This window comes from Leopardus geoffroyi, chromosome B4, assembly GCF_018350155.1.
Source record: "Leopardus geoffroyi isolate Oge1 chromosome B4, O.geoffroyi_Oge1_pat1.0, whole genome shotgun sequence".
Taxonomy (NCBI): domain Eukaryota; kingdom Metazoa; phylum Chordata; class Mammalia; order Carnivora; family Felidae; genus Leopardus; species Leopardus geoffroyi.
Genome location: NC_059341.1, coordinates 80206618 through 80221929, shown reverse-complemented (window position 1 = coordinate 80221929; position 15312 = coordinate 80206618). Strand labels below are relative to the sequence as shown.

Below are 15312 nucleotides of genomic sequence, written 5' to 3'. Positions count from 1 at the left end.
AATTTTAAAATCATATGGAGTCATACACTGAACAAAATCACTATTATTGAGAAGGTAACAAACTTTTATTGAGCACCTATGTGCTATGGCACAGCTAGGGCTATGCATTTTACAATCATCTCATTTTCCCATTGAGCTATTTATTATTATTTTCACTTTACAGGTAAGAAAGCTAAGCTTAGGTAACTTGCCCAAGGTCACTCTGCTAGGAAACAGAGCTAGGACCTGAACCTAGGTAAGTCTGATTCCAAAGCCCAGGCTCTGTTCTTTACATTATGTCATGAGGCCTGAAAACAAAAAATTCAGCAGTAAAAAATATTTCCATTTGATACAGTGTTTGAATATTTGAATTTGGATGGCTGAGAAAATGTACACCATTCATTACCTGCCAGCAGGCACTAACTAGACAAGGAGGGTCCAGTTCAAACTATCGCCACCAGAGGTCAGCAGACATAGGAGAAACTCAGGATGCTTCCTGGGGGCAAAAAGGGCCAGCCTCCTCTGAGGACTAGTATCACATCTCCTGTATCTACTAAACTGCAGAGACTGTTAAAACGTGAAGGGAGAGCACAGGGTATACAGTGGGAACGTCAGCATGGAGATGGAAGTAGTCTATGGTTTGTGGTGCAATAGGAGACAGGAGTCCAGCTCCACCAGACTCTTCCCCAGAGTAAGACATTACAGTAATAGGTAATCATTTCCACATCTGTGAGCAGTTGGCTCCCATGAGAATTAGAGTCAGAGGGCACCGGTTCCCTGTTTTCCTAGCCTCTGTCCCCCTGGTGGCTGCCTAGAAACCCTTTCTGGCAATGGTCTGGCTTAGACCAGGAATGAGGCTGTAACTCTTTTTTTTTTTTTTAATATATTTATTAATGTTTTATTTATTTTTGAGAGAGAGAGAGAGAGAGAGAGAGAAAGAATGAGAACAAGCAGGGGGGTAGCAGAGAGAGAGGCAGAGGATCCAAAGTGGGCCCTGCACTGACAGCAGAGAGCCCAATGTGGGGCTCAAACTCACGAACCGTGAGATCATGACCTGAGCTGAAGTCGGACGCCTTACCCGACTGAGCCACCCAGGTGCCCCAACTCTTTGATTCTGGAGCCTTTCTCCTGGGGACCCTGCATGAAGGAAGGAAAGAGTAAAAGCTCCAGTAGTTGTGCAAGAGCAACTGGAGGAATGATGAGGGCCAGAGGCAGATAGACAGCTGCCCATCCCTCCCTCCGACCTTCTGGGAGTCTGCAGGGCCCTGCCAGTGAGATGGAATGTTGTACTTAGTTACAGCGATCTTCCTTCACCAGCTCCCAGATCAGATAAGTCTGGGGGTGGGAGTGGGGAGGTGGGCAGGCAGGAGTTGAAGATCAAATAACTTCTTGTGTCTGGAGTGTCTCAGGAGACTACCTCCTCCAGAGGGGAACAAGGCAAGGATCAGGCAGGAAGGCAGTCTCCTCACCCAAAGCCTTGGATAACTACTCCTTTTCAAAGACAGAAACATTCCAGCCAGGTTTATGAGGTGAGGTGGTGATAGAAGGGGTAAGAATCTGAGAGCTGAGGGATTAGGAAGGTCCTGAGAAAGAACCTCAGTATAGAAATAAAGTCTCCCTGGATTCCACATACACAAAGATCTTCATCAGGATCCCGATTCAAGTCTGCAGTGGCCCAGTAAGTTACCTGTGACCCCCATGTCTACAGGGCTAAAGTGAGTTGTTTATTCACTTAACTCAGAAATATCTATTCTGTTGTTTTGTTTTTTTAATTGAAGTAATCCCTACATCCAAGGTGGGGCTCAAACTCACGACCCTGACATCAAGAGTCTCGTGCTCTTCCAACTGAACCAGCCAGGCGCCCTTAGGTCTCAGTCTTAAAAAGGAATTTCACTAGGTGCTGGGTCTACAAAGAGATGTGTGATTCCTGCCCTCCAGGATCTCAGAGTCTAGAAAGGCAAGAAGATACATCAACAAGCAACCAGAAAATTACGTGTCAGACTAGGGGTATGGGCAAGGAGCTATATAAGGAGAAAGATCAAATAAGTTAATTCTGTCCAGGGCAGACAAGGGAAGAAAAGTACCTACAGGGTGTGTGTTGGGGGCAGGGAGAGTAAGCAGGAGAAAGGGGTATGAGATATGAAGAAGAAAAGCACCCTAGATTGGAAAGGTTTTCAAGTTTCTATCAAGGAGACTAGACTTCTCCTAAAAGCAAAAAATTTTAGGGAGGGATTTGGTGGCAGTGCGGAAGATGGATGATTGGCTTGGGGAGACTAGAAGCAGGGAGATCAGTTATGAGACCTGAGCACTAGCCAAGGTGAGTACTAGAACAGTGGAAATAAAGAGAGATAAAGTTGAGATACACTGTATTGGTAATATTGACAGGATTGGTAATCAAATGAATGTTGGTATTTGAAAGAGAATTGAAAGATGATTCTGAGGTTTCAAGTATAAATGATCAAGGGGTAGTAACACTGTTAAGTGGGATGGGGAATATAAAGGATTATTTCCCCGTCTTACATGTTCATTTTGAGTTATCTGTGGGACATCCAGATGAAAATGTCCTGTAAGCAGTCTGCCAGGTTGAGAGAAAAGGTTGGGCTTAAAATTTGGGATAGCTGAAGAGTGGATACAACTTGTTTAAAGGGGTGAAAGGCAGAGTAAGGGAAAGGACACACGACAGGGACACCAACATTTAAGGGACAGAAGTAGCTATGAAGGAGACAAAGAGTCAGAAAGGCTGAAGGAGAACGAGGAGTTATTAGCCCCACACTCCAAGGGACCAGAGCTCTGAGATGCACATGGTTGCTTCTTAGTAAGGTCTAAGAGGCAAAGGACTGAAAGACCACTGGAGCTGGCAACCAGATCGCTGACGTTTCTAAGAAACAATTTCGTAAATGATAGGTGCTGAACACAGTGGCCTGAGGGGTGAATAAAAGAGAAGAACTAAGTGTAAACTACTTGCACTAACTGTGGCAATCAAAAGAGACTAGATCTGAAGTTCACAAGTGGAAGCAGAAGGACAGAGGGACAGATAACATGCTTACAGGGTGACAAAAGGGAACCCAGGAGAGACTGAAGATGAAAGGGGAAAATATCATCAAAACAAGTGAGGTTGAGTGCACAAATGGCAGTGCTGGCCTTGCAAAGGCAAACTGTTTCACTCCCAAGAAAAGATAAGGAGGTAAACTAGTATCAGTGACTATATAAATGTAGGGAAAGGGAAGTAAAGAAATTCATCATCTCCGTGTAATAGGAAGTAAATCATCTGCTAAAAAAATGGGGTCAGGATTGGGAAACCTGCAATTAATGGTGTCTCTCTTTCACCCGACTATGAAGTACTTGATGGCAGGACCTGTCATTTTTTATCCTCAAACTAGGTTAGTACCCAGGACACAGTAAGGGCCCAATACATGTTTACTGAATGCATAGATGACACAAATATTAAAGGCCCATTTAGAGCTACAAAACCAAAACAAGAGCCCAAAACCAAAAAATCCTCCCCCGCACCATTAAAGTCAAATGTTAAAATGTTGTATCGCTAGTGGCTACATAAGGAAATCCAATGGCTGAGTTTAGCCATGGCTGAGTGACTGACAAAGCAAAGGTAGTCAAATGAACACAATTGACTGAGAATGCTGGTAGCCACAGTATAAACAAGTGACCAAGGATTCTTGGATAGGTAGGAAGGGAAGTGAAGCCATAGGCTGTTGGGAAGTGGAAAGACTGTCAGAATAACTTCAACTTCAGTTTCAGATGGGGCCATAATCTAGATTCGATCATGTTAGACACAGACTGGTATTAATTGATGTAAAATACGTTGGGGCTACATCTTAGTTTCTAAATACCATTCTCCAATAAAGAACTAAGGGTCCTTGGAGAAATGGCTGATCCTAAGGCTAGGACAGGGAAAATACAAGATAAACATGAAGCATCTTGTACTTCAGAAAGTTCTTTAAAAAGTGCTCAAAAAAGTAAAAGGATGTAGATGTATCAAAGAGACACAGGAGCCAACCTGAAAGAGCTCCCAATGGTCAAAGCTGGGACAGTTTGAGCAATGAAAATAATATAGTACTGAATTACAGATCAGGTCTAAAATAAATATACATTGAGTACATACCAATATAAATTAATAGTGAGGGGAGAAAAGATCGTTTTCTCACAGAATCCCAAATACTCTACATAGATACTATTTCCACTAGGAAGGGAAACTTAATTCCTACCAACTCCATTAAGGGTGGGCTAGATTTACTGACTTGCTTCCAAAGAATAGGGAAAGAAAAACAGTGGAGAAATCTGACAAACATTATCTTAACCAAGTGATGAAGACTATCATCAGTAGGGTCATGTGGCTATGACCCTTGATAGGATGTGATGAGGACATTTCACATCATTTCACCTGTGTGGTGTTTCTTCCAAAAACCTATAAGCTCAATCTAATAATGACAAAACATCAGAAAAATTCAGATTGGGGGATATTCTACAAGACACTTGGCCAATACTCCCAGACTGTCAAGGTCATGAAAAATAAGAAAAGACTAAGAAATTGTCACAGACCAGAGGAGACTTGGGAAGAGTATCAGCTAAAGGCAATGTAGCATCCCAGAATGGATTCTGGAACAGGAGGACATCAATGAGAAAATGTGAAACCCATAGAGCCTAGGGGTTAGCTAATAGAATGTACCAGTGTCAGTTTCTGAGATTTGACAACACAGAATATTTACAATAGAAAAAAACTGGGTAAGGAGTACATGGAATCTCTCTGCACTATCTTTGCAACTTTCCTTTAAATTTAAACGTATTCCAAAATAAAAAGCTTATACACAACAACAAAAAAAAGAGGTTGGGCCTGCCCCGTTTCTCTTGGTCCTCCACATTTCTATGTACTCATGGTACATTGATATGGTCATGAAATTGTTTGCCTGGGAGTTAAGTGTAGGGCAATTGTATTAACATGTATGACAGCACAATGGTGTACCTGGAAACCTTTGTTGGGTTCAGTATATGAAATCACAACCATATTTCTCCCCATTCCCACCCTGTCAACACACCAGAGACGTGGCTTTTTATTAAAAAAACTTTTTTTTAATTGGTTTACAAAGGAGCTACAGACTACATTGAAACTAATCTTTGTACAAAAAAGGCAAAAAAAAAAAAAAAAAAAAAAAAAAAAGCCCCAAAACACCCAGAGACAAAAGGTAGGGGGAGAGACAAGAAAGGAAGATACAAAAGAGCAGGAAGAAACTGAAAGACAAGAGATTAGCATCATACATACATAAGATCAGGGGGGAAAAAAAGAGCAAGAAAGATGAGAGCGCATTTAGAAGTATTTCCCCACACAGCCCTGGTGATAATCAGATTGGAATCAACAACAAACACAGCATGAGAATATTAAGAGATTTAAAAAGGCAACAGTGGTATGGAGACTGGTTATCGCCAGTGTTGAGAAAGAGAAACCTGTTGTAGGCACCGGAGACTGGAGCACTGCCCCTCCCTCCCAGAGGATGACAGACCCGGGAAGAGGAAGCAGGCCCTGGGGCAGCTGCCATTGGTGTGTGTAGAGATGGTCTCCTCAGGTCAATCTCAGCATATTATCCCCATCTTCCCCCCAGAGTCTTTGTACCCTGGACTCCAGGTGAGGGTACAGGACGTCATTGGGAGGAAAAGGTGAAGGCCTGCCCTAGTCCACACCGTTCAAGAGCAGTTGCTGGGAGAGTGAAGGGCAGCGTAGATAAAGCCCATTCCCCTGTGGAGAAGGCACAGTGTAATTCCTGAAGGTGAGACAGAGGAAAACACACACCCCAGGAGAGGTATCAACAGAGTCCTCACCACCTGCAGCCCCAGCTTAACCCCATTTGTTATGTTTTTTGATACTGAAGGGAGTTGAGGGACAGATCACCACACCTCTTCTCACTTAGCAGGGACAAAGAAGACTGGGGATGTCTGACAATAAGGAAAGAGGAAAATAGGACAATGTACTCATTTCTCTCAAATGAACGTGGTAGAGGAAATCTTTCTGGGTTTGGGGACGTCAAACTGGAGAAGACATAAGGGAGGAATGAAGCCAGGGACCCCCTTTTTTCCCCTTGCCTAGCCTTCAATCTAAGGCAAGTGAGCCAAACTGGAAAGAGGGAGTAGGAATTTAAGCTTAAGGCTGTTCAATGTCCGCCCGGGGGCTGGTGTTTAGGGAAGGCAGAAAAAGAAAAGAAACAGGTCAACCTCAAAGCTGGTCTGCTCATCCTCCTAGAAAAGGTCTGTACCCCAGGAGGAGAGCCAAGAGAGGCACCAGAGAGAACACATGCTCCCAAACAAAAGTAATAACCTGCCCACATTTTATCAGCAGTTTTCAAAAGCAATGTTTTCCGGGGTTGGAGAAATGCCATATCCTCCTCCCTTTCCCCAAAACTACTGCTGCCACCTTTCATCCTTGCATATTAAGTTACTGGCTCTCTTCTAAGGGAGATGAAACTCTGAGATTTCACATTTCTCTTCCCAACCCTAAGAGGCTACCCAGCTTTGAATAGGGGGAAGGAGAGCTATGCTAAGGGCCCCTCACTTGAGGCAGCTAGACCATCCTCATTTCCTTGGTACTGGGATCTCCAAAACTTGTTTGGTCTGATCCCAAGGTCCAAAAGGCATCAGGGTACTTACAATTGAATGAAACTCTAAGCGAGTAGCACCAGGGCTCCCCCGAAGTGTAACAGGGGCCTGATTAATACCCCCAGAAGAACCCCTCAAAAAGTATATAAATTTATTGCGTCCTAGCAAAGATCTGCAGCTTCCAGTATTCACACAGTGTGAAGATATTAACAATACAAAATATATTCTGAAAGTCAAACATCTGCAGTTCATAGTGCTTTCTCAGATTTGTTAAAAAAATACAATGCTTAGTTTCCTATATAGGATATACAAAAGCAAAAAATATATATATATATATATATGTATATAGTAGAAATAAATCAATCAGCCATAGTAATTTACAGCTTTTGTCTCTAACCCTCCCCCAATCATAATCTTTACCCCACACTTCAGTCTATATTTTCTGGGATCAAGGGTTCTGTGTTCTATTTATTCTGAGTCAGGCTGAGAAATATCCATTAAATTGCATTCTGCATAGCACCCACAAACAGGGTGCTAGCTGGGAGGTCCCTGAAGGAAGATGGTGTGGGTTGTTACTGCTATGGGTTAAAAGTGAGACAATCAAATGACACACAGATGAATGTGTATGGGCAACCTGAAAGGACAAGGGAATGAGTGCTTTAATATTACCAGTCCTCTGGGCATCTCCTGCCTCACAGGCTTGGTCATTTAACATTTTTAAATAAAAAAGCAACTCATGAAAGGTATTTGAGAATATACCTGTCAGTTACATTGATTTCTGCTGGCCAAAAAGTTCAGGGAAAGGATTTTCAGCAGTAAGCTCCCGTCTTAAGGAATGTAGGCTCCTCACTCCCTGTGGAAAAGACTGAGCAGCTCCCTGCTACTGGGAGACAAGAGCAGAAGCTGCTTCAGTTTGGGGGCCAAACAAGATACTGGATCTGGAGCCTCCAAAAGGGTATGTGGAAAGAACTGACTATGAATTCACTTACAACAAGGTTAATGAAGGGGACTGAAGGTAAACCAGCATTCCATCCCAGAGAAAATCATCACCAAATAACCTTCTAAACGCTTATAAGTCCTCAGCATCATTAAGCTAGTTTATAGCAAATAATTTCATACTGGGGAAGATTCCATTCTTTGAAATGCTCCAGCAAAATACTGCACGCTCCAGTGAGTTATACTGCCCTTTTCCTCCAAAAGATGCCTATATACATGATTACAGATATAAAATAATAGGTTGAGTTCTGCCTTTCAGTGGGAATAAAGGGTGTGTGATAAGTGGCGGGGCATGGATGACTTTTACTTCAGTATTAACAGAATTTGATCTGGGGAAAGTTTCTCGCAATAGTTCCTGAGTGTATTAAGTCTGGAGAGGAAGGACCAAATGGAGTGAACTACTGTTCAGGATATTAACAGTTATTGTATTTCAGGTTAAACAACAACACAAGCTTACCCAGACACTAATTTGGATAGATTTTATATAAAATATATAGAATCAAAGCATCATCTATTTGTAGTCAAGGTAAAAAGGTTTATGAAAGAAACTAGGACTCTGCTATAGATCTGGATGTTGGTTTCCTTTCAAACACAAAAATAGTTTCTTTTTAAAAAGTGCAGTAGAATATCCCCCATTCATAATTGTAGCTAATTTAGCATAAGCAAAGAAATGACCTCAGGAACATACCCAGGTTTTAAGACAGATTTCTAGGTAATGGGCCTGAAAGGCATTTTGAGCTGAATTTGATTTATTTTCCAACAATTTCAAATATAATTTCTCATCTGTGTGTAGATATATACAGGCACAAAACACACTCACACACAGTCATACACAAACACTTCATTTTCTATCAGATCAGGGCAATTTTTTATTGCAGGTCTCTTTTAGTATAGGCTAACAGAAAACCTATCCCCAATCTAACAGATTACACACATACACACAGCCATTTCCACACTTCCTCACAGTGAAAAGCTCTCTGACAGATACCAGAAGGTCAAGAGAGACAATGTTTTAATGGCTGGGCCTTGAGGACAACTCTGGTTGCATTTAAGTCTCAGTGCCAAATGCACTAAGAGTTCCCTGCCGCTATAATTTTTGGATCAGTCTCTTCAAGAATCAGGCCATGGAGAAAGCAGGATGGTGTCTCCCAATCTCTCCTATAAACCACAGTGGTAAGACAAGATTTCTTTTTGTTCTGGGCTGTTGTTCCCATGATCGTGTGCTTCCTTTTCCCTTAGGAACCACCCAAGGAAGAATTAAGAGAAAAGATCAAAGAACCACTGCCTTGCCACGGGTACAGACTCTGGAGCTCTGCAGAATGGAAACCTGGAACAGATTTATTGGCTGATGCTCCTTAATAACATGAGAAAGAAACTACCAGGGATGTTCAAAAGAGGAAGTGCATTTCCTTTCAGAATGTGACCTCAGAAACCCATACCAAAGTTTAGACCTACTTTGGAAGACAGCTGTACAAAAGTCCAAATACTCCACTAATTCCTGAACTGGACTACTCTGAGTCACTTCCACTTTTGAGCGCATCATTTTCCTATTGAAAGCCCCTACATATTATTTGACCACTTTTGACAGTTTATACAAATTGATCCCAGATTATAACCTTTAAAGGGTCTCTTGTACAATTCCACAGAAAGACTTCTGACTCTTGATGCTTACAGCAGCTGATGAGAAGAGGTGCCTTTGACTCTCCAGCGCCAAGAGGGTGCCTGCGTCAGTAGTAGTTTTGAACACTCTCTCCACAGCTACCTCAAGCATCAGCCTGGGCTTCAAGGCTCTCCATTCTGCTGCTGGGACCAAGAACCTTAAAAGGTTGACAGAAGTGCCTCATCCAGGGATCATTACCAAAATATGAAGCAATCAGGTGAGAGAAAGGGAGACAGAAAGGTTGAGTCAAGAAAGGAGTGCAAGAAGCTGATCCCAAATAAAAAGACAAAATTAAGAAAGGAAAAACATTATGTATGTGTATATAAACTAAAAGCAGAGCATATGAATGCTTAATCTGGTGGGAAGCCAAGACAACATCTCTAGAAAAGCTTGATGTGTCACAACAAGGCTCAGCCATAGGGAAATAAGGCAATATAAAAAATGACCAAGGTATTTTGGTCACAGAATGGTCTCCTTCCTCCTCCCAGCCAACCCCTGCAAATGCATCTCTATATATCTTTTATATATATATATATATATATGTATATATATATAATATAGAATCTGGTATTTTTTTTTTTGTTAAAAAGTATTTCAATGATCATATATATTTATCAAGGCATGATGGCTTTAGGAAAGGGGGGGGGATCCATCATGGGGGAGCTGAGAAGGGAAAGGCAGGAAGGGGAGGCTGGGGTAAGAAGTATAAGAAACTGTTTGGGGTCAAACAAATGCCCATCAAAGGGTGGCACCAACAGAATTTTCACTAATGTTTCCCACTTCAAGGAGGTACTGATGATATAGGTGGGTGCCAGGACCCCATCTCTTCTCTTGTATCCCTCCCCCAAATTCTTCCCACCACCATGCATTTTAATGCCTCATGGCTCTCTCTCCCACATGTCTCTTGGACCCATGCTACCTTGCATCCCAGGGTTGATGGGTATGGCCCATATGTCTCTGGCCCCGGGTGCCTGATCTCAGAAGCCATTGCCACTGATATTAATGGACTGCAGATCCGCCACCTGCATGACGTTGATGCCACTGTTGGCAAGACGGGCAATACCCTCTGGACAGATGGCCTCCATGGCTACCATATTGGTGGTAATAAGGGCTGAAGGGGTGGCAGTGCCACTGCCTTCTGAACCTGCCCCACTGTCCAGGGGCAAAGTGCCCACACTCAGGGATACACCTGGGCCTCCTTTCTTATTCTGGTGGGTCTTGATATGCTTTGACAGGTGGTCACTCCTCATGAAGCGCTTGGGACACTCAGGGCAGGCAAATTTCTTCTCACCTTGGTAAAAGAAAAGAAGATAAGAAACAGACATCTTAGGAAATAGGATTGCCTTGTCCACTTCATGGCTTTCAAACTATATTAGAATATTAGGCAATCTTAAGAAGGTGATAAAAACAATAAAAATCTGTTAAGTATCTTTTTGGGGAAGGGGAAGAAAAACAGGTAAAGGTCAAGCAGTACTCAGAAAGGAATGAACATAGCAAAAAATAAGGCAGAAAATCCCACTGAAAACCTAACTTCTTCCTTCTTAAACGTTTTCCAGATTAACTCTAATTCCATTTATGATCCACACATTCACTTTCAAACTAAGCTGTTCAGAAATTTTAGTTATTTCATAGATACATTTTGTGTCTTTCTATTCTGATCTATTACTATTTCTCTGGGCTCCTACTCACCTGTGTGTGTGCGTTTGTGTCTCTGTAGCTCATCTGAACGTGTAAAGCGCTTCCCACAGTATGACCAAGTACACATGAATGGCCTCTCGCCTGTATGCCAGCGCAAGTGTGCCCGTAGGTGTGAGGTTTTGCCATATACTTTCCCACAGCCTTGGATGTGGCAAATGTGCTGTTTCTTTTTGCCAGGATCCCCAGAGCCCCTGAAAATAAGAACACAACTATTCATCATGCATTCCAGAGAGAAAAATTAAAGAATCCCAGTGTCAACAGGTTATTACCTGATGCCCTCAAAAACTAACCCGAATTTTTATTTTAAAAAAAGGCTTCTTGGGGCGCCTGGGTTAAGTGCCCAGTCGGTTAAGTGTCTGATTCTTGGTTTCGACTCAGGTCATGATCTCATGGTTTTGTGAGTTCGAGTCCCAAGTCATGATTTCATGGTTTGTGGGATTTAGCCCTGTGCACTGTCAGGACAGAGCCTCCTTGGGATTCTCTCCCTCTCTCTGCCCCTCCCCTACTTATGCACGCTCTCTCAAAATAAAAAAAAATTTAAAAAGAAAAAAGGAAAAAAAAAGGCTTCTCTTTAGTATCAAAGGAAGAACCTTTGGTTGATTCTGAGTCTTAATACTCAAAATTCAAGTTTTAAGTTTCCTTTCTACTGGATATTTACTCTTCCCTGTTTTTTATTCCTTAATCAGTTTTGATGTTTGATGTTTGTGGGTGACTTGGAAAGTCTGTAAGGCATTTTCCTGTATTTTTCAGGAAGTTTAAGTCTCAATACAAGCATTTTCCATGGGAACTACTGTGAACATGGTGATATTTTTGGCTGGGAACTTACTTAAGGAGCAAAGCACCTAGTGGAAAACTTTAAAGAAAATATAATAGTTTACAACTATAAACTTATCTCCTAAAATAAAGCTCAAGAGCCAAATGGTAAATATTAAAAGCTGGAAAGCTAGAGCACTATCAGGGACTTCAGTGGGAGAGAAAGATGGGCTGTATAAAAGTTAAAATAGGGGAAAAAAAATCCTAACTAATTCAAGGTATATTTTAAAAAATGCATAACACACACACACACACATACACATATATATACATGTATGCATATATATATGTATATACATACACACATACATACATATACACACACCCACACACCCAATATGAAGCAGTTCCTAAGCCTCTCTCAGCAATCAGTTCTGAAATGTTTTTGCCAAACCAATTTGTTCCATGTGTGATCCATTAGTGGGCATTGGGGAGATTTCCAGGAGGGACTTTTCTTGGGTTTTAACAGCACATATTAGCAGAGGGGAAAAAACCATAACGGAAATGAAATCACATGTAGGTAGAAATCAGAGAACTTACTTCAAAAATTTAAATCCACTCTAAGCTTTGTTAGAAGGAAACTACTGTACTCAGTGCTTATTTTTTTCTTCTAAAGAGTTTATTATTTTTAAGAAATCTCTACACCCAATGTGGGGCTTGAACTTAGAATCCCAAGATCAAGAGTCCAACACTGCACTGACTGAGCCAGCCAGGCACCCTCAGTGTGCTTTTGATGCAGGTTTTTCCTGTAACATATGGTTAACCTACAAAGAACTCAAATTATTTTTGGTTTTGGTGCTTTTCTCATTTTTGTATTTATTTATTATTTTAAATGTTTGAGAGAGAGAGAGAGAGCGCGAGCTTGCACCACACAGGGGAGGAGCGGGGCGGGGGATGGAGGATCTGAAGCAGGCTCCATGCTGATAGCAGACAGCCCCATGAGGGGCTCGAACCCACAAACCATGACATCACGACCTGAGCCAAAGTTGGACACCTAACCGACTGAGCCACTCAAGGTGCCCATTTTTGTATTTATTTTTGAGACCAAAGCTTAACAGATTTTTAAGGTGTTAAGATTTTTTAAGGCATTAAAAAATCTATATGACTTTCTATTTTCTTTCAAAAGCAATGAATTGTAGAAAAAGAATAGAACTTGGTACTCTCCAGAAATAATACTGAATAAAATAGAATATTCTACTAATGAGAAAAATTTGTCAGAACTTTGCTCTGCAGGACATATTAGGTTCCATGATGGGAGAATTTTTTTTCTTTTTAAAAAAAATTTTTTTTTTTAATGTTTTTATTTATTCTGGAGAGAGAGAGACAGAGTGTGAGCGGGGAGGGGCAGAGAGAGGGAGACAGTGAATCTGAAGCAGGCACCAGGCTCTGAGCTGTCAGCACAGAACCCGATGCAGGACTCGAACTCACAAGCTGTGAGATCATGACCTGAGCCGAGGTCAGAAGCTTAACCGACTGAACCACCCAGGAGCCCCTGGAAGAATTTTCTAACTGGAGTAGTATTTTTTGTCTGTTTTGAAGGAAAAGAAGACTCAGAAAACCCTTATGACTCTCACATAGCCACTATAAAAAAATCATTACAGTAGGTATGTTTCTTTTTCTTTGCAAGACTATTTTACAAGCAACTTTGTTAAAACCATCTCAAAACAGACATATGGTAACAATCATCAGACCAGTTGGCTGCATCTGATTACCTTATCTCTGGAGAAAGCAGGCACCTATTAAGGCCCCAGGTCTTAGAGTAGATGAAAGGCTCAGAGCTGGAACTAAAATCCTATAATATAACCCAATCAAATGTATTGTACTCTCTATCTCTGGTCCCTCTGCAACACTGCCAAGTCTTAAATGTTAAAAAATTAACCCTCCTCTGCTTACCTCCAAATCCATTCATTTTTCTCCTTTATACCCTTAAGACACTGGCTGGGTCAACTTACCTTCCTTCACTATCTTTACAATAGGGGCAGGTGCATGCTTCACGCCGGGTCCTCCGACCAGCCTGGGGTTGGGGATCTGGGCTGTTTTCTCCTTCTTCTCCACCTGCTGTGTCATCATGTATTCCATCACCACCAGCTCCGTGGAGGCCAAGCTGAGCTCCATGATCACCTGAAATTAAGAGAGCAAAAGGGTTAAGGTGAAGTAAGGGAGGTCATCAAGTTGCAGTTATTTCAGTGACACTTTACATTTACAGCACCATTTCTTCAAAACTTTGAAGCCACATTTACTAATATTGCCATCCATTCTTGAAATCTCAAAAACCATCATTGAAAATACAAAGAGCTAGCAAACATAAAAACATGATCAACGTCATTTAATTTTTTAAAAATATTTTAAGTAATCTCTATACCCAATGTGGGGCTAGAACTTACAACTCTGAGATAAAGAGCTGCATGCTCTAGGGGTGCCTGGGTGGCTCAGTTGGTTAAATGTCCAACTTTGGCTCAGGTCATGATCTCACAGTTCGCGGGTTCAATCCCCGCATCAAGCTCTGTGCTGAACACTTGCTCAGAGCCTGGAGTCTGCTTCAGATTCTGTGTCTCCTTCTCTCTTTGCCCCTCCTCTGCTCACGCTCTGTCTCACTCTGTCTCTCAAAAATAAATAAGTGTAAAGAAAAAAAAAAAAAAGAAAAAAGAGTTGCATGCTCTATCAACTGAGCCAGCCAGGTACCCCATTCTCATTTAATTTTTAAAATGCAATTCTATGTATAGTGGACTTTTGTAATTTTTCACCTATCAGATCACAAAAAGTTAAAACTCTAATAATGCACAGAATTAGCAAGGATATGGGGAAACAGGCATTTTTATACATAGGTGATGATAAATCAGTACATTTTGAAGGCCAATTTGGCAATTTTTGTTAATATTTATTTTGAGAGAGAGAGTGCGAGTGGGGGACAGGAGCAGATGGAGAGAAAGAATCTTTCAGGGATTCTGAGCCAAAATCAAGAGTGGGTGACTCAACCGACTGAGCCACTCAGGCACCCTCGAGCATGTGACTCTTGATCTCAAGGTGATTATTTCAAGCCCCATGTTGGGCACAGAGTTTATTTTAAAAAATAAAATGACATTAAAAAAATTTTTAAATATACATCTTCAAAGTAATTCCACTTTGAATCAACAATGTCCTATGGATATACTCCTGAGTATACAAAAATATGTGATGATTTTTTTAAGAAAGTTTATTTGAGAGCAAGACAGAGAGAGAGAGAACGTGCACGCACACTTGAGAATGAATCCCAAACAGCCTCCACGCTGTCAGCACAGAGCCTGACATGGGGCTCAAACTCACGAACTGAAAGATGACCTGAACTGAAATCGAGTCAGACACCTAACTGAGCCACTCAGGCGCAGCGACGATAATGATAATGTTTTCTATAGCTTTGTAACAACAAAAAACTAGAAACATGAGGTCATGATCTCATGGTTCAAGTCCCATGTGGGGCTCTGCACTGGCAGTGTAGAGCTTGCTTGGGATTCTCAGTCTCTCTCTCTCTGCTCCCCTGCTTGCACGTGTGTCTGCGAATGCGCGCTCTCTCTCTCTAAGTAAATAAA

At 41.6% G+C, this 15312-nt stretch overlaps 1 protein-coding gene across 1 annotated transcript in view; it reads right to left on the bottom strand.

Moving 5' to 3' along the window:
• Positions 1–43: 43 nt before the first annotated feature.
• Positions 44–15312, bottom strand: part of SP1 (Sp1 transcription factor) — a 45829-nt gene continuing 30560 nt past the window's right edge. The window contains exons 4-6 of the mRNA XM_045466703.1: positions 13699–13867; positions 10925–11124; positions 44–10526 (exon numbers count right to left, since the gene is read on the bottom strand). Of these exons, the coding sequence (XP_045322659.1) occupies positions 10213–10526; positions 10925–11124; positions 13699–13867 (683 nt within the window). The 3' untranslated portion in view covers positions 44–10212. The remainder of the gene's footprint in view (positions 10527–10924; positions 11125–13698; positions 13868–15312) is intronic.